At 32.7% G+C, this 20,088-nt stretch overlaps 1 protein-coding gene across 2 annotated transcripts; it reads left to right on the top strand.

Moving 5' to 3' along the window:
• The first annotated feature begins 398 nt into the window (after positions 1-398).
• LOC100779975 (ABC transporter B family member 25, mitochondrial) lies at positions 399-18,928 on the top strand. 2 transcript variants are annotated; one of them, XM_003544898.5, is made up of 20 exons: positions 399-993; positions 1,333-1,569; positions 1,676-1,850; positions 4,091-4,152; positions 4,506-4,549; positions 4,791-4,893; positions 5,108-5,215; positions 5,883-5,966; positions 6,053-6,113; positions 7,193-7,338; positions 7,587-7,703; positions 8,093-8,178; positions 9,795-9,883; positions 11,491-11,546; positions 12,253-12,333; positions 12,425-12,490; positions 12,589-12,681; positions 13,229-13,293; positions 17,924-18,059; positions 18,408-18,928. In XM_003544898.5, the coding sequence occupies exons 1-20, from the start codon at positions 694-696 to the stop codon at positions 18,549-18,551; spliced, it is 2,253 nt and encodes a 750-aa protein (XP_003544946.1). In that variant the 5' UTR covers positions 399-693; the 3' UTR covers positions 18,552-18,928. The 2 variants fall into 2 exon arrangements, with proteins under 2 accessions (XP_003544946.1, XP_014622636.1); XM_014767150.2 differs by having other exon boundaries at positions 853-993; positions 1,262-1,569.
• The last annotated feature ends 1,160 nt before the right edge of the window (positions 18,929-20,088 follow it).

Here is a 20,088-nt window from a genome sequence, read left to right as displayed (position 1 = left end):
TCCAACTTAGTTGAACGAAAATGATCAAATTGACATTTTAAAAAAAAAAAATTATGCAAAGACATTTTAAAAATAATAAAAGACCTGCTTACAACTTTTAAAAATAAAAAATCTTAATTGAATATTTTAAATAAATAAAAAGACCACTTCTATACACAACACATCAGCAGCCATTCTAACATAACAAATAACATAATATTTAAACATATGCCAGCTCATCAAATATTAGGTAACAACCAAGGATTAATTTAAAAGATCTGAATATTGTTTCAAATTCTCCAAAAACAAACTTGAAACTTATCTAATAAAAAAGCTTATCTTAAAAATATTTTTTAAAAATCTAAATCAAATTAAGGTAAACTAAAACCATATTTTTTAAATTCTCTCCATCGTTCTCAGAATTTCAAGTATAGAAACGTAGTCCAACTGTTTCATTTTTCCTTATGTTCCTGTGGGGAACGAATGATGTGTGCATTAACTTCATACCAAAAAATCAGCACATTGTATTGCTTTTGTTTTTCTAAATCATAGAGTAATGTCTCCCCTATCTCATTTGCAATTCCAATCCCATTAGGGTTTGTTTCTAAACTTCGCCAATCCCTCAAACTCGAGAAAGTTTTCTGCTTTGCTTCAGACCCATTTGCAGAAGCGAAATCAAAACACATAAAAGATTCAAACTTGTGCAGAAAAAAAATGCTCGCTGCTGCTGCTTCAGCTTCTCGGCACCTTCTTCAACGCGATGCCAGCATCGGTGCTTGCAGTGGCAGTGGCAATCGAGTTCGCTCTCTTTTGACTGCTTCTGCCATCACCACAACCTACCCAATTCGCATTAGAAAATGTTACAGTAACGGTTATGGAATTAGTTTCAATAACCCCAAACACAGAACGTGCCCAAGTTTGCTTTTTGCTGTAAAAGGGTTCCTCTCTGATTCATCAAATTCTAATTCCCCACATGGCAGAGTTACCAGACCTTACTTACCACACCCTGTTAATGTTAGTTCAATTGCCTAACTTTTTATTTATTTCAGACTACTTAAATGCTGTTTCTTAGGTGCTTTTAGTGATGTTTTCGAATTAGAATTGAAGTTTCATCTCGATAATCTGTACAATGAAGGTTTACATTAAAGACCAATAAAGGTTATTGAGGTGAATAAACATCGGTTACCAAGGTGAAACTCTGATTCTGATTGGAGAACAATACTGAAACAAACTCGAGAAATAGTATATAAGTTTTGTCCTTTTATTTTTGGTTCTTTTGAAGGAATGGCTGTGATCGGTTCACATTCAATGGCTTTTTGATGTTGATTGCGGTGGTGGAATTGTGTGGAACAGAGTTCAAATGTGGATGGGCGAGCGTTGTTCTCAACTTCAACTAAAACTGATGATGGAAGTCAGAGCCAAAAGGCTGCTGCTTCCACCATTGGTAAATCATCACCACCACCGCCACCTGGTGGGCAAGCTGCTGATGTGAAGATCCTTGGCACGCTTGCCAGTTACTTGTGGATGAAAGATAATCTTGAATTTCGGGTTCGGATTGTTGCTGCATTGGGTTTGCTTGTTGGGGCTAAGGTTAGTGGTCTGGTTGGTTATTGTTCGTGGTTTGTGGTTAACTTGCAGATGCTGATCAGTGACCCTTGTTTGTGGTTGTACATGTTTTTTTTTTTTCTTTTTTCAGATTTTGAATGTTCAGGTGCCTTTCTTGTTCAAGCTTGCCGTTGATTCGTTGACAGCTGGCACGGGGAGTATGGGTGCTCTTGCTTCGAATTCAAGCGGGTTGGTTCTTTTCGCAACCCCTGTTGCAGTGTTGATTGGTTATGGGATTGCACGTTCAGGAGCTTCTGCTTTCAATGGTATTTTATACTTTTTTGTGTCTACCTGCTAAAGCTGGTTTACCCATGAGAGTGGCATTGGCAGGCTTTTTAATTCTAAATTCCAATGCTTAGGCTTCTCAAAAGAAACCATTCTTTAAGTTATGATTCTAAGGTAAGCTTTCTTAGCCGACAAGGCACCCTTTTTCAAAGCATTACTATTCCTGAGTGCAGGTTCGGTGATTCATGCCATGTCGGATGAGCAAGATATGCGGAGGATGGGGGGGCTTGCCTCCTCGTTCCCTTTTACCTATGCCACTCACGCTTATTGGATTGGACCTATATTTATAGTGTTAATTGTAGAGAAGAAATTAGACTAGGAGCAAGGATAAGATATATCCTTAAGAGCTGAAATAAACTGATATAAAGCCCAAAAACAAAAGAAGCGGTGATAACTAGGAGTAGAGCAAGGCTGCCCAATCCTTTTGCATATTGGACATGGCAACACCATTAGTAGAGAGAGCTTGAGAGCATACCCCTATCCCAAAGCAAATTGAAGGGAAATGGAAACAGCTATGCCTCTTAAAGATTCTGATTTCACAGTAAACTGCATATTAAGTATGATCCCACAAGAATAACTAATAAAGTTCTCATTTGATAAGAATTTGGGCTTCCTAACTAGTTAAGAATGACTTAAACGCCAAGGTATGACTTTAAAATAGTTCAGAACATACTTCAAGCTCAATAATAGCCATAGAACAGCTTACCCAGAAGACAAAAAAATGCTACAGAAATTACTCACATATCTAATAAAAAATTGTCCACAAGGGTTCCTATTTTTAACTATGTCCAACCAGAGTTATGAATAAGATTGGACTGACTGGTACGACCAATGGACCAGCTAGGTAATTTGGTCTAGTTGGCATATTAGATTGGAAATGCATACAACCTAGTATAAACCGTTGGGACTCAGCGAGTTTCTAAAAAACTGGTGAACCAGTCAGATGGTACAGTCCGGATGAGTCAAACCTTTTTCTGTGAAAACCTGGTGCCACTGTCACTTGCTTCCAGATCAGATCAATTCATAGCCTTCTGCTTGTTCATTGCTGGTGCAGAGCCATCAATGTTCTTAACATTGTTATCTTAATTTACCTTGACCGCCTTTCATATTTTGTCTGCCAAAGTTCATCCTTCATGATTCTTAGAATTTGGTTTTAGGGTCTAACTCAACTCCACAAAACCAGCTTGTAAGATGAGGATTTCCCAAGCTTTATAAACTCTATTTAAACCATATCACTACTTCTCTGATCGATGAGACTAAACACTACCGTTGAGGTTGTAGTTAAGGAAGTTTCAAGAGGTCACAATTAAGGCGGGCTAGGAGTGGTTGACCACAATTAAGGTGGCTTTCCAACAATGATGAAGTGGTTTAAGATGAGACAATGAGAGGAATTTAGAGAGAGGTGTAGAAGAATTGAAGACAAAGTGAAGGGAGGTGGAGGTGTTGTATCAAGTGCTTATCACTAGGCCGAAGGTTATAGCTGATAGTAAGGGTTCAACTTTATTTCCTCAAGGATGATTCTTAGAGCCATATCAATCGTAAGGGATGATGCACCCATTATAAGCATCATGGGATAAGAATATGTTAAGCCCATAAAATCTTATGGGTGATTTTGACCAAATGAAATAAAAAATAAGGAGCGGGTCTAGAAAATGGAAGACAGTGGTTCAAATTTCAAAAATTAATATTCAACATATATTATATACTTTTTATTACCTTTAGCAGTGTCGTCACTCATTAGAGATGTGTGCTAGATGCTAGCTCTTTTCACGCGTTTTAGAGGGTTGGATTGACAAAATAAAATAAAAAATAAGGAGGGGGTCTAGAAAATGGAAGACAGTGGTTCAAATTTCAAAAATTAATATTCAATATATATTATATACTTTTTATTACCTTTAGCAGAGTGTCATCGCTCATTAGAGATGTGTGCTAGATGCTAGCTCCTTTCACGTGTTTTAGAGGGTTGGACTGACCAACTTTAGAAAAAAGCCAAAATTCATATTTTTTGCTATATTTTATATCAGTAATTTTGTAGGAAATGTAAAATATTTATTGCTAAGGTTTGAAAATTTTGATATTAAATTTATATTCACATTAATTATTATATAAATAATATTTATATACCTGGTTTAACAGTTTGAGCATGTTTCTTTGAAAAAGGCTTGTTTTTCAATGATTCATTCCAATAATTTTATTTATTGGATGCAACTACTTGTGGCAGAACTGCGGACTGCTGTATTTGCTAAAGTTGCACTGCGAACAATTCGATTAGTATCAAGGAAGGTATGCACACTGCTTTCATGGTTTTGGTACATCAAATAAGGATAAGTATTTTTAGTTCATCTGTTTGTATTTAGCAATAATAGGTTGCATTGATTTTGGATTTGGTTTATCTAAAATGATATAGTGAGAAAGTAATAGGGCATCCCTGCTTGTTTTAAATTGCGTTAATTTTATGAGGTACTTCAATTTAAATCAAGGGTAGATACTCTTTTTCTTCACATTTTTTCACTCTAGGGGAGTCAAATCCAAAATCCCTCTTTAAACAGCTTCATCCCCCATCTTTTGCAAAATCACACTTTAGTTGGTTTTATGATGTTAAAATACTCAATTTATGCAGTATCTGATTGTTGTAGGTCTTCTCACATTTGCATGACCTAGACCTTCGGTATCATCTAAGGTATGTGTTGTAATATAATTAGTAGGATTTACTCCTACTATTAGGCTTGTGTGAATTGTGTTTATTCCTGCACTTAAGAATGCCAACATTCACTATTGAAAACTGATTTAAATGGGAATGTTATTAACTAAGCCATCAAAGTCACAAAATATTCATCTCAATTCATGCTTCTCTTCTGCATTTTGAGTGTTTGTCTATTGTTTACTAGTGTACCCCTCTCACCTAGTTATTGTTTTTCCAGTCGAGAAACTGGTGCATTAAGTAGAATAATTGATCGTGGTAGTCGTGGAATAAATTTCATTCTCTCCTCTATGGTGTTCAATGTAGTACCCACCATATTAGAGGTATGTCTCAGTTATTTTCTTGTTGCTTATGTATTCCCCCAAAGTTGCTCACTATTAAGCATAGAATATATTTAGCAGGAACTGCAGTTTTGCTTGTGGATTCTTGTTGTCGATGATTTTTTTTAATGATCTTTGAAAACTATTTTGTCATCCCAACTCTTGCTTGCTCTTTTTTTTTGAACAACTTCAGCAGATTTAACATGTATCCATCCAGATATCTATGGTAGCAGGTATACTGGCCTACAAATTTGGAGCTCCCTTTGCACTGATTACTTCCTTATCAGTTGCTGCTTATGTTGCTTTTACACTGACTATCACACAGGTATCATGCCCTGAACTGATCTAATTATCTAGTATTGTTAAGCTTGGAATAGTTTGGTACTCCCTTGTATTGATTCTTGGTCTTGTTGTATATGTTGATGACATTGTGTCAGCTTTGTACATCATTTCACGTCTTATATTTCCATATATTTGAATTGTGGTGGTTAAATGGTCAGGATCCTTGTGTGCAATATTATCACTCCTCTTTTTTCTTTTGTTCCTCCTATTTTTTGGATAAGAGGGATGGGATTGGTTTCTACAAATTAAAATAAGGGAAACCTAAAAGGACCATTATACACCAAAAGAACGTGAGTTGCCAAATCTTTCCCTCAATCAGCTATTGAGCCAAAGAAGCCTTCTTAGAATTATGAACCTTATGATCCAAAAATAGCACCTGATAGTAGCCTGGGTTGCACATTAGCACAAAAGTTAACCCCCTTACTTCTACCCAAATCACTGGTTGACTTAATATACCTCAGTTATTAATTTTGCTTTTTTAAATTTGTATGAAATAAAGTTTCAGTTTTCACTTCTCAGTAACAAATATTTTGTTATTGGCCAACTAATGAGTTGGTAGGATAAATAGATTTTTGTATGATACAGTGGATTTGTTGAAAAATCAGTCGATTATAGTATTCATTTACTCTAATGTTTTCTGGTTTTTTCAGTGGAGGACTAAGTTCAGGAAAGCCATGAATAAGGCGGATAATGATGCTGGTACAAGGGTTATTGATTCACTTATTAATTATGAGGTGAGCATTTTGGTCATTAATGCCAGTTTTTTAATGTTATCCTCCTTTTTGTGTTTTTGTACCACTTTTTTTTTCTTGTTTTGCAGACTGTGAAATATTTTAATAATGAAGTTTATGAAGCTGATAACTATGACAAGTACCTAAAGAGTAAGTAATTGATTATTCTTGTTCAATTGGGTTTGAAAACTGCAAAATGGCACTAGTTATTTTGTATATTCTAATTGCACATATTGTTCTGGAATGAAAATATCTTGCAATCAAGCAATAGTTAGATACTTGCATCTGTAGATTCTGTACAATTTGGTTTATCTTTTAAAATAAAATTTTAGTAATGCTGTGTTGGCTATTTTTGTCTTATGAGAATTAGGTATTAGGCATTATTTTTTTGTCTTCAATTTTCTTGTGTTAGTAAGTTGATTTTCACTGTTTGGAAAAATGCAAGTCCTATATCGGCTAGAGATAGTGTCAAGATAGGGTATATAAGTGGGGGACAACCCTTACCTTATAAGCTGGTTTTGTAGGCTTGAGCTAGGCCCTAACCCAAATTATAAGATTCACTTTATATGCATTGCCTTCAAATAAATTTTCTTCTGGTGGAGATAAATTAGTTAGTCAGTTAAAAAAATACATTTTAAACCAAGCTTTACTTTTTGTCAAGTCTCACTTTTGGCATGCATAGATGAATTCACTATGTTCATAACTTCATGTGTGTTGCATTTTCTTTTAATGAAATTTGGGAGTTAATTTTGGATAAGAAGCATATAATGTATTTAAGACTTAAATTTGTTGATTGAATTGGAGGAAAGGAAGGCAACACATTTTTGTAGTACTCATCCAATGGCTATTTTGGAGGGTTTTCGCTTTTGGACATGTACAGAGATTTGCTAGCTTTGCTTATTTCTTTCAAAGAAGTAGGCTTGCTCATGCAAAACACCAAGATGCAGTGATGGGTTATGAAATTAAAGATAAATATTAAACATATGCTAGTTGCAACCACATATTCTGTGGAGGTGTTCTGAATTGTGGCAGCTTCTGTGTTATTCATTTGCTTCTCTGTTAATGAGGGTTTCTTTTATTCCTTTCTTCTTAATTCTAATCTTTAATGTCTCATCTTATCAACAAAACGAAAAATATTGGCAGCTTCTCTAATTTCTTATGCTTTCTCTTAATTCTTTTTCAAAATTGACGTTGCTTGTTCTGCTGTGGTTTGTAATATCATTGTTTAGGGTATGAGGATGCTGCTCTGAAAACCCAACGCAGTCTTGCTTTGTTGAACTTTGGTCAAAATGTTATATTTAGTACTGCTCTTTCATCGGCAATGGTTCTTTGCTCTCATGGGATCATGGATGGCACAATGACTGTTGGTGATTTGGTAAAGTTTTGTCAAATTTAATTCTATTTTGAGGGTCAGGTAGCTTTGCTTCATTGAAATTTGAATTTTTTATTTGGTCTTCAATGTTTGTGTTTTGCTTTTACATAAAACGGATTCCTTATTCTCCCATTTCATTGAAGTTATCTTCTCTTAGTCAAAATGATTTTTTTCTTAAAATAATTAAATAAAATTATTCAATCTATATTTAATAATTATTACCTGAATTGTAATTTAAATTCAACATGCAGGTAATGGTGAATGGGCTTCTCTTCCAACTATCTCTTCCACTCAATTTCCTTGGTAGTGTTTATCGTGAGACTATTCAGAGTCTAGTTGACATGAAGTCCATGTTTCAGTTACTTGAGGTATCATCCCCGTGGAATTTTAATGAATTACCTTGCAGTTAATTTTAAATATGTATTGTTTGTTGATTATGAAATTTCTTTCTTTTACTTCAGTAAGTACCATACATGAGTTCAAAATATGGATTGCTAGAATTTTTTGGCAGCATGGATAATTCTGTAGTTTCTTCTTATTTGAGTTAGTATAGTTTATACCTAATTGCTAGGTGGTTGCTTATTTCTTTCTATTGATATTCTTGTGAGCTTCATGGAGTAATTGCAAGCATGTTCTGTGTTACTTTGTTCATAACATCTGTATTGCTGTCTAAGTATGTCATGTTTACCAGTAATTTTCTCTGCCTTCCTGATTATGTGATACCGTTTCTTTGCTTTTTCTATAATCATTATCACAGGAAAGAGCAGATATTAGGGATAAAGAAAATGCAAAGCCTCTGAAATTTAACGGGGGAAGAATCCAATTTGAGAATGTACATTTTAGGTGTGTGATGCCTCTTTACTACATAATGTGTTAGTACCATTCCTATATATTGACTTTTGGCTAATATATATGGTGATATTATTAGAGATAGATTGACGCAGCAGAAAATTAAGGAGACAAATTTATGTCTGATGGCCTGCAACCATCATGTGTTTTGAGTTATCTCCGTATTTGTTCTTAAAGCCTGTTAAAGAACAGTTTTAGGTGATATCTATAAATACTATACCATTCCTTTTCTTAGTAGATGTGCATTGTCTTGCTTGTGTTGTTTGACATTTGCCATCTTCCTGGTTAGTTTTTTCATGGTCCAAGTCTAATTAACCTAAAAGCTAAGCTCAGGAGCTGTTATACCTCTAACATACGCCCTCATGCAAAATCCTATGGGCTTGAAGTGTTGGCAGTGAACAAGCTATCACTTTATTATGACAAATGCAGGTAGCAAGGGTCAAACTCTTGCCTACTTGATCTCAGAGACTATAATATCAAGGACCAACTTTCTTTTAGGTAGAGAGACATGAATGGCATTCTCATAAACATCTAAGGATGATAAGAAATCCTCTAAAACAGAAAACGTCATATGAGAAAAGCATCTTTAAAAGTCATAGCAGTGGATTTGATAGAATCACATATTCAGATATAGCCACGAGAAGATCACCTTTAAAGATGCTAGCATTCCACTCCAACCAGATATACCAAAAATCTACACAAACTGCATAGTGTAAAAAAACAATTAATTAAAGCTAATTATAAATTGCTCTAGTGTAAAAGGACACCCTCTACCCAACCCTAAACAAATGTTCTATAAGGTCTTTTGTGTGATCACATGTTAAGTTATTTTTGGACCAGCGCCAGAAAGTTGGGTTAGATGGAAGGAATCTAGATCAACATAACCCAGTTATAGTTGTTGGGTTTTATCAATTCAAGTGATTTGACTGACATTTTTTTATTCTTTTAAAAGAAATATCATCAAATCGATGTTGTTTTATGTTAAAAAATTAAAATAATTAAAATAATGTTATTTTATATTTAAATTTTATACAACAATAACTTTATGCCACTTGGTGAGGTTGACTACATAGATTAGACGACACAAGTGGGTCCAATCAAAAACTATATTATTAGGGATTTTATTCACCATGAGATATCTTTTTAATTATTTCTTCCAATTTCCCTTTTGGTCTCACTCTACCTCTTTTTATAGGGTTAAAAACTATAAAATATACTCTTCTCACCAATGCCTCCTCCTTGCATATGTCCAAACTTCTTTAACTGATTCTTTTTTCATCTCTCCTCAGTAGGTGCTACATCAATTTCTCACACAATCATTTTTTTACCTGTAATTATGGATTTTATGCTTCATACCTACATTTTCATTTTTTCTAGAAAACAAAAATAGATAAACTACTGGCACCCACTGGTTCATATGATAATTAATAACTTTAGTAATTTAGTTAAATCTTGCTTGCTAACAATTTACAAAGTAAGTGGCATGGACTGTATTTAATAAAATATAACATTTGCACCTCTATTAGAAAGTTACATGCTGATTAAATATATCTTTTTGAGCTTTGACTAATATTCAAGTAATTGTATTCTGATGCTTGCTATCTCTTCAGTTACCTCACAGAAAGAAAGATACTAGATGGAATATCATTTGTTGTGCCAGCTGGTAAAAGTGTTGCAATTGTTGGGACTAGTGGAAGTGGTAAGGTTCTGCTTGAAAATTCTTTATTTTCTTAAATTATTTTACATGCAAAGTTGTCCTTAGAAATTTTTTCCCGCTGCCTATTGCTGGAGAGGAAGAATGGAATTTCCTACGATAGATTTTCTCTTTATCACTGTTTTGCAAATGGTTTTCACCAAGGTAATTAAGAATGGCTGAGATTGGCAGCTATCATGCTGCCATGCTCCACTCCCTAATGCCCATTGCAAAGTGTTTCACAGGTATTTTCTCTTTATCAGATCCTGAAGTTGCCATTGCCGGCCTTTTTCAAAGTACCATAGTGCCTGTTTCGAATTAAAGCACTGCCTGTCTTCCATACCATAAACTAGATAGAGATTTAGGGTGTGTTTGTTTAATTAAGCATTTGAAGAGCATAAGCTTCTTGATAACTGTATCATATATGTTCTCATTTATTTCTCTAAGCTTTTAGCTTTTGGTTTTAAGTTGTCAGTTAGACGGTTATAACTGACATCTCTCCTTGAAGAGCTTCTACTTTATATTAGGGGTTGTAATAGTCTAACAGAAGCTCATCAGTTTTGTACATTTTCAATAAAGTTTCAGTTCAGAATTCTCTCTTAAATTACTTCAATAAGCATTTATTCAATTGGCCCATATCACGTGAACACTTACGCCATAATTTTGACCATGAAACTTTTCGGAAAAAGCTGAGAAGAGCTTATTTTGATAAGTTACGCAAAGAAGCTAAAAATGGAAGCTTATGAGAGTCACAGGCTATATTTATAAGTTCAAATAGGCTCTTCTAATGCTTTCTTAATATAAAACCATTTATGTGTCTTCACCTTATAGCTTAAGCTTTTTGGGGTTGTAGTTCATGAGATGATATCAGAGCCTCTATGACCAACTTGTCTAGAGTTCAATTCTTGCTGCCCACACTCTTATAAAAAAGTTGAATTACTGCACAAGGTAGGTGGACTTGTGCATTATCCATGCTAAGGTTCTTGTGTGAGGGGGTGTTGGAGATGTAATATAAAACTGTTTGTATGCTTTCACCAAACAATTTAACCTTTTGGGATTGTTGGTGATACAACTATTTTTTCAAACACATCCCTCCATTGGTAGTTTGGTACTTCTATTTTCACTTCAATGTAGCTTGCAGTTGCAGTGTTTAATATTCCAACTATTTGCAATTACCATTTCCTTTCCTACATTTAGTATCCTTAGGATTTAGTCCATGTATGCTATACCTTTCCAACCAACATTAGTGGTGTGTTGAAAATCAGAATATAATCTGTATTTATTGTAATAATAGCGGTTTATAGGCATGTGATATCTGATTTAGAGGAAACAAAATATCCTCTATTTATGTATGAGTAATGTAACAAGCCTATATGAACTCGCATTTGTTGTGTATTCAAACACACGGTATTCAACCTAGTCATGTCTTTGTTTTCTCTCTCTTAACATGGTATTCAGAGCCTGACAGAGGCATTCCTCGAAAATCAGAACCGTGACTACCCAGTGGACCCACTGTCCCCGGAGACAAATTTTTTTTGCCCACCGTGTTCTTCCCTGGTCTATAATAATACATGTTCATCTCTGAAATGTTTCAATTTTGTATTTCATGACAGGAAAATCAACCATTCTTAGATTGCTATTCAGATTCTTTGATCCTCATTCTGGAAGTGTAAGATATGAATCAATCGATCTACTCTGTAGTGAGTTTAAGCTATATTGCCATCATATATATGACACGTAGTGTCATCCTGTCTCAATTAGACTGAGATGCATGATTTTTTAATACCTGTGCTATATGGCTCTAGAGGTGTATAAGACTTCAATAATGAATAACTATATAGATTGAAGTTAATTTGGTTACTTATCTATGGGTACATGGTAAGTAGTGAATTGAAGCTAAATGTTGTTTGTGATTGACGGACTTATATTCTATTATAATGTCAAGAACACTATTACAGCATAATCCAAGATTGGCATGCTTCACTTCACAAATCAATGATCCTTGGCATGGAATTTATGTTAAAAAATAGAATGCATAACTGGATGCCAGATGCTGCACCTATTTACTAGGACTTATGCATGAAATTTGAATTCATCGGACTCTTGCCATTGTTTATGGTAAAACTTTTTGCCTTGGTGGAACTTTTTTTTCTGATGAATATCTAACCACTAGTAGTGGGTACTACTGATCACTTCTTGCAAGCGGATTGTATTTATCATTAAGGCTTTTGATAGAGCCCAATGGCATTTTTTGATCCATCATCCATGTAATTGTGCCCCCTAAGTAACTATTATAACGCTTGGTTGTTGTGTTTTATCATTAAGTTTGCCATTTCTTTTCTCTCACATTCTCATTTGTGTCTTATACTTTACAGATAAAGATAGATGATCAAAATATTCGGGAGGTAACCCTTGAGAGTTTGCGGAAGTCCATTGGTGTTGTTCCACAAGATACTGTAAGTTGATCAAAGCACCTATCTCTATGATCTCATGTCATTGCCTGTGCCAGATCTTGCAAGTTGTGAAAACCTGAGTGATATTGGACAGGTACTTTTCAATGATACAATATTTCATAACATTCACTATGGTCGGCTATCAGCAACAAAAGAGGAGGTAACTTCTGTAATGTTGTACCTCTGCTTGCTTCTTCACCTAGCAAATTTCCACTGTAGGTTCTAAGTTGTACTTATCTTATTACTATATGCATACAGGTCTATGAAGCTGCTCAACAAGCAGCAATTCATAACACTATCATGAATTTTCCTGATAAATATTCAACTGTTGTGGGAGAGCGAGGACTAAAGGTGATAGAAATTCCCATTTATTTTAAATATGTTTCTCAGTATTGTGTTTTTGGGTGATTATTTGTTCAGGGTAAGAAGGGGTATGGGATTGCTAATCTCAACTTGCTGGACCAGACACCCCCAATGTAGATGTATTGAGAAAATCCAATGTTGTTTACTTATATAATGACATGAAAATTTAATTTAAAACTGACCTAAATGCAGTTTGTAAAGAAATTAGAAAAGAAGTCCTTAAAGTAGGTGTAGGATGTTGCCTTTGTGGCTAAATTAAAATGATAATTTTCTCCTCTTTTTGACTATAGTAAAACAAAAACACTATTACACTAGGATTTTTGTTAAAATAAAGATGTATATAGGGGAATCCTCTTCCATAGTGGTATAGATTTTTGTAAGGACACATGATAAAGATGTCTAACTTGTGAAATACAATCCTGGGTTCTCTTACATAATGAGTTTATTTTTTATTTTATTTTTTCAAATGTAATGATGAAAATAAAAGTTTATAATGACACTCTTAAATTTTTAAATGAATGGCTTTTTATAACAGTTAAGTGGTGGTGAGAAGCAACGTGTTGCCCTAGCTCGTGCGTTCTTAAAAGCACCTGCAATACTGTGAGTATTCTAATATATTATCTACTTAATACCTTTGTTCTGTATAGCATTGAATTTTTTAATTTACGTAGTTCTGACTGAAAATGAATAAGAGGGTCTTCATGGACTGATAAAAGAATTTAATGAATTTTGGCTACTTTCTTCCCAAAGATAGAATCAAATAATTTCTGTGTATGGTGATTGATTCACCTTTCATCAGGAAGAAAAAAGATACCTATTAGATAGTATATTAGATATGCATAATATATCTTCACCCATAATTCTCAAATTTAGGAGTTTATTTTCTTGTATATGGCTGTGATTTATCTTGTTGAAAGATAAATATACACATGTGTGGACTTGATTAGGTAGTAGACTAGTAGATACAGAATTCCTGCCATTCTCTCTATTACAAAGATGTTATCATAGCCTCTATGACCAAGTAGTTCACTTTGATCCTTTCTTAGCCAATTTTCCTAGTGTAAAGTAGGCATGTGAGGGGGCTTGTTAAATATAAAAAACCATCCTTACTGTGTTAGAGAGCTGTAATTTGGTGTATTTTATTGGAGCAGAAAGCTCACATTTTTTAGAATGTCTATTTCCCCCTAAACTTGCTTTGGGATAGGAATGTGTAACACGTTTCAGCTCATGGCTGTTTCAAGATGATTGCTACATTGTCTTGTTTTTGGTTAGTTTTCTGTTTTGGACGATCTTATCCCCACCTTAGTTGTATTTATCATTTGTTGTTCTATTGGAATTTTCTTTTTCTTTTCTATTGAAAAATTAGAAAGTTACCCCCATCTTTGTCCGTGGATCAGATTTTGGTTTCTCAGATAGAGGTTAAGGACATGAGATCCATTTATTTTCTAATCACCTTTAGGGTGATTCCCAATCCTTTACTTTTACTCTTATGCCCTATCTGGTATACGTAACTAAGGAGGATAGAACAAGAGTAGATAAACTTATTAGGGAGGTTTCTTTATTTATTTTTCTAATTAATCTCAATTTTAAATTTCTCACATAGTGACATTTAATTCATTTTCAATTCTTAACATATATTAAAACCCCAAAATAATTAGTATAATCACGATCTTTTTCATTTAATAATACCAAAACATGAATCTCATAAGAATATATAAAACTGGGTTATTTTCTCACAATATTTCATCAAGATGATGCATTGAAACATGCAAAAAGGCTCTATAAATCTTCATATGGTGTAGATTTATCAATCTTTGCCAAGTCTGAAGTGTCCTTAAATTATTTGTCTAAGGTTGATGATTTATATGCTCTAACTTGAGTGTTAGATATTTATAGATACTGTATCATGGGTTTTTTGTCATCGGCCTATTCTAGCACGTGCATATGTAATTATGGTTAGGGTATTTGTAATAATTATTATATTTATTACCCATAATATATAATAATATGCTTCACTGTGTAATTGACACAGATTCGATTATGTCTCTTATGCTCTCATTCTTCAATTCTAATTATTTATTAGATAGGTATTTTATCTTGGCCTTTCCAAAAGAAAAAAAAAAGGATGGGTATTTTATCCTATTACAGTGCTCATGTTTTTTAGAAGTGTCCACTAACATTTCATTCTTAAATTATCTTATTTTAAATTTAAATTGTTTTTACTAAATTATGCTTATCTACTTAAAAAATTTATCTTTTAATATATATATATATATATATATATTACGGGTGTATTTTAATATTGACCATTCTTGATAAGATCTAATGGTCAATATTTATTCCTCACTCTTATATAAAAGAAACATCTAACTAGATAATTTTCTCTCACACGCGCACCCCGCACCCCACACACACCTTGTTCATATCCATTTTCCTGTATTTTTGTCCTTGTTTTATCTCATGCACCGAATGCAGTTTTTTTTTCCTAGTAATGTATTATTCTTTTATTAAGTAAAGAAAGAAATGAATTAAAGGAGAAACATTAAATTCGTGAAATTCATAAAATAATTGAAAGTTGAACTAAGTAAAAAAAGGAAAAACAAAAAACTTACTGAAGATAGTTTGAATTTCATAAGTTATCAAAAATCAGACTCAACATACTAGGAAACACATCAGTTGTCCTCAAGAAGGATATTGAAGTTTTTGAATTTAAAAAATGGGAGAAATCAATGTGGGAGATTTTGTGGCATTTTCTTTTAATTTATTATTCTTTTGTCAAGTAAAGAAATGAAATAAAGGAAAGAAATTAAACTCATGAAATTCATAAATTAATTGAAATTTGAAACTGAAACTATGTCAAGAAGGAAAAACAGAAAATCTTACTGAAGATAGTTTGAATTTCATGTTATAAAAATCAGACTCATCATACTAGGATAGGCATCAATTGTCCTGAAGAAGGATATTGAAGTTTTGAATTTAAAAAATGGGAGAAATCAATAAGGGGGATTCTGTGGCATTTTCTTCGGATATTTTATTATTCTTTTATCAAGTAAAGAAAGAAATGAAATAATGGAAAGGCATTAAATTCATGAAATTCATAAAATAATTGAAATTTGAAACCAAGTCAAAAAGGAAAAACAAAAAATCTTACTGAAGATAGTATGAATTTGATAAGTTTGCAAAATCAGACTCAATGGATATTGAAGTTTTGAATTTCAAAAATGGGAGAATTAAACATACTATTGGATTTGAAATTAGGCAATCTAAATCAGAAATTAAGCAATCTAAATCAGAGACTAAACATACATATGGGAGCTTCATAAAATAATGGAAATTAGAAATTAGGCAAAAAAGGAAGAAAAAAAATCTTATTGAAGATAGTGAACGTTTGGAATCAGATACTAAACATACTAGGAAGAGAAATCCTTAGGCGAGCACAAACCTATATACAGGAAAATTCTTTTTCTTTTTTTTGAGAGTATACAGGAAAATTCTTGAGTGAGAACAAACCTGACATTAAATATTAATTGAATACATACATTAAATTCAATTCATTAAATACATACGTCTGTTTGTGTGTAATATTAATAATATTTATCTATTACATTTAATAAATATAATAAATAATATTTATTATATTTATTAAATATCTTTAATAAATTAATAAATGCATACATTGAATAGTGTTAAGTGCATACATTAAATGCATTATATAAATATTTATTTCATTTCTTTCTTTACTATTTTAAATACATACATTAAATGCATTATATAAATACTTTTTATTGGTTATCATGATATTAATACATAATATGTAAATCTTCATGGGAAAGCTTGATTGACCACCTTTTTTGAGATTCTCTCATCTCAATCAAGTTTTTTTTATCCACAAGTCTGACCTTGCTTAAGGAGATCGAGTCCGGTACCATTTGGACCAACGACTTGTTGGTATTATATAAATACAAGTTGTATAAAAAAATTTGGGTACATTAATTATATAATATTAATTATTAATTATATATTATATTTAATGAATATTATAAATAATATTATTTAATATTTATGTAAATACTATATTAATAAAGTGTGTGTAATATTAATTTATATTATGCTTAAGGCTTAAATATGTTTTTTGCACCTCAATTTTAGGTCAATGTTGTTTTTGTGGCCCCTTAAATTTAAATTTACTTTTTAGTCCCTCAATTTCAAATAAAGTTCTTTTTTAGTCCTGTCACAAATTGTGCATCTAAAAAAAATAGAGGTAATCATACTTCTATGCATAACTGTTGAGGAAACTTCCTCAAGGAAACCTTATGTAGATATGCAAAGAGGCCAAAGGAGATATCCTAACAGGTCTAAGGATGCACTTAAAAAAATAGAAAAATTAGAGAAAGGGTATAATCTTAACCTTATTAGAAGATCAAATAAATTCTGTGACCTAAGTTGCATATGAAAATGGATACAAGTCTGGTATTGAAACAGGGTATGACAAAATTTATAAAATCTAGGGTACTGGTACAACAAGATGTTACATATGATAATACATAAACATAAGCTGAATAATACGATAAACACAATTTTCATAATGTTCTTACTCAATTAAGCAAATATATTTAAAGGCACAGGTATTGAATGGAGTGTTAGGTAATACAACTTGGTGCTTTGCATGGAACTTGTAGTTGAGTGATAAGTGAGTATTAGGTACGCATCCATGTGTATTCTGTCAGTTCCAGTACTGGATATGTACCCAGTACAAGTTCCGTGACCATTTAGGAGAACTACAATGTATCATAATCTGTTACAATACCACAATTCAAACCCTGAACTTGCTAAACCCACTTCCTGCATCACATATATAGTTGAGTGGTGCACTTAATTTCATCCCTATGTGCTTGTCATGTCCTAATTCATATCATTATCCTATTAACTATAAATAGACTTTGTAAGACATGTTATCAATTTCAGGAGACACCAGTCCAATTACATGCACAAGGGGATGTTGAAATTCTGACTTAACTTATTTACTTAAAATTTTCTGTTTATAATAATATTGTGATGTGTAATCTGATTAAAATTATAAATAAGTTTGGTAAATAACCTGTAGTTCCTACTGAGATATTGCTCTATGCTTTTGTGGTCATGCTGCATTACTAATCTAACAATCTATTCTAAATTCTAAATAAGATGTATTTTTCCACTTTTAAATCATGGATGATCCCCTTGTCTTTAGGTTGTGTGATGAAGCTACAAGTGCTCTTGACAGCACAACAGAAGCAGAGATTTTAAGTGCATTAAAGTCAGTAGCAAATAATCGGACTTCCATATTCATTGCTCACAGGCTTACCACAGCAATGCAGTGTGACGAGGTAAACTCTCTAGTTTTATGTCCTTAAACAGTACTTAATTCCTAGATTCTATATATAAATGTCTGAATGTGTATACTTGTTATAACAAATTTTATGCAAGTTTACATAGATTGCTCCAGAATACACTTACTAATTTTGTTTCTAATAGTAATCCATATGTTGAGTTTGACACATCTTTACAGTAAGCCAAGACACTATCAAAAAAGCACATTTCATAACAGTAGATTTATGATAACTCTGACAAAAATCCATCCTTACAATAGTTATCATTTTATGTTTTACTTGGTATGCATATTCTCTTTTGACAATACATTTTTTACATTAAAAGATTGTTTTCCCAATGTTCAGATCATTGTTTTGGAAAATGGGAAGGTGATTGAGCAAGGACCCCATGAAGTGCTCTTATCAAAAGCAGGAAGATATGCACAGCTGTGGGGACAGCAAAATAACACTGTTGATGCAATTGATACAGCCATCAAGCTAGAAGCATAAAATGATAGAAACCTTTCTCCCTTCCTCTTGCTGAGAAAAAAAAATGCATAATACAATGTTAATAGCCCATTATTACAATTTTGAAATTTAATGATTCCTAGCCTGTTGTGAGCTTTCTTTAGTCTGTATATTATTACAATCGTATTGTTAGCTAGACCAATTAATGCATAGATCCTTTGCCGGGTTATGCAGTTTGATACATTCTTTGTAACCACATATAAGTTCTCGGCCATGATGAATGAGGCTTGATGAGCTTTCTGCAAAGAGCAAGAGTTTGTATTATTGGAATTCAATTATAGATTGTGTGGGTATGTATTGTTGCATAAACTAAAGCACTTTTAACTATATAGAAGTGTTTTCTTGTGGATGATCTATAACAGGAACAGCTTTTGATGTAGTTGTTTTTACATTATGAAAGAGAGGTGTAATTCAATGATCCAATTCTAAAACTAGATCTTTGTTTCCCTTTTCTTTTTTAGCAATAATACTTAATGGAAGCGCTTCTTTAAGCAATTATTCTTATAAAAAATGTTTTTCTGCACAAATGATTTGTCCAATGGGATAATTTTTTTCTTAACAATACTTGTGAAAATGCAAGTGTTAGTGATAGTCTGTTAGTGTTAGAGGGTGAGAATTATAGTGAAAGGGAGATTTGAGCTTCACGAGAGAAAGTGCCTAGTGTTGTAAATGTGGCATTGCACATTTTGATTTTTTTTCACTTTTAATCTTGGTCTATTATATTTTCATTTATTATATTTCTCTCCTTTAAATTAAACAAACACAAGACAATATTTTGCCGACAAAAAAAATCTAAGACAAACTTTTAACCTTAATCGTTAGATTTTAACTTAAAACCAATTGACACTAAGTGAAGTTGTCCAACAGATATATAAGTTTCTTTCCAAGAACTCAGCAGACGACCTGAGACTTCCTAACATTAATGAGAATTTACAATATGATTAACCAAGATTTTGAGATCTATGAACAAAATAGTATTTAATGGCTTCAAACTTTCAATATTATTTATTTTTCTAATTTAGTATACTTTACAATATAATGTTGAATAATGATTTTGTTGTATTGCTTCGCTTCACTTTAAAGGAATTAAATCCTTTTATCTAATGAGTAAATTTCATGTTTGACTCATTTTAGAATTTTTTGAAATGTTGAGAAAAATAATATATTTTTTTTGTTAAAATATTGGTCAAAATTTACATTTCATGTTATGTTGAATGCGTTGATAATCATATATGACATCATGTTACGGATTAAAAAATGACATCATGTTTTAAATGTTAAGCATCATCGTAATTAATTTCATCATAGAAGATTTTAAGTTTAAATAAGGTAAATGTGAGTTATTGATTGGGTAGTGACCGGCGGATTTTAGTATAAAAGTAGGGAGCGTTGTCTCATCTCGTTGTCAAATTTGAGAGTCTTGTTCGCCTAAGCTTTCTTCTAGTTGTCTTGTTGACGCTCTAGGATCTCTTTCGTCAGAGAGTTGTTTTGCTTCTTTGTTGTTTTTTATTTCATTCAT

Source organism: Glycine max, chromosome 14 (assembly GCF_000004515.6).
Source record: "Glycine max cultivar Williams 82 chromosome 14, Glycine_max_v4.0, whole genome shotgun sequence".
Taxonomy (NCBI): domain Eukaryota; kingdom Viridiplantae; phylum Streptophyta; class Magnoliopsida; order Fabales; family Fabaceae; genus Glycine; species Glycine max.
This window is presented reverse-complemented; position numbering and strand designations above follow the sequence as displayed.

Bases quoted from the DNA above. Each gene is read 5' to 3' on its own strand.
- LOC100779975 (XM_003544898.5), top strand. From the start codon at position 694: ATGCTCGCTGCTGCTGCTTCAGCTTCTCGGCACCTTCTTCAACGCGAT. The intron at 5,216-5,882 runs GTATCATGCCCT...TGGTTTTTTCAG, and splicing joins TTACACTGACTATCACACAG to TGGAGGACTAAGTTCAGGAA. The intron at 12,491-12,588 runs GTAACTTCTGTA...ATATGCATACAG, and splicing joins TATCAGCAACAAAAGAGGAG to GTCTATGAAGCTGCTCAACA.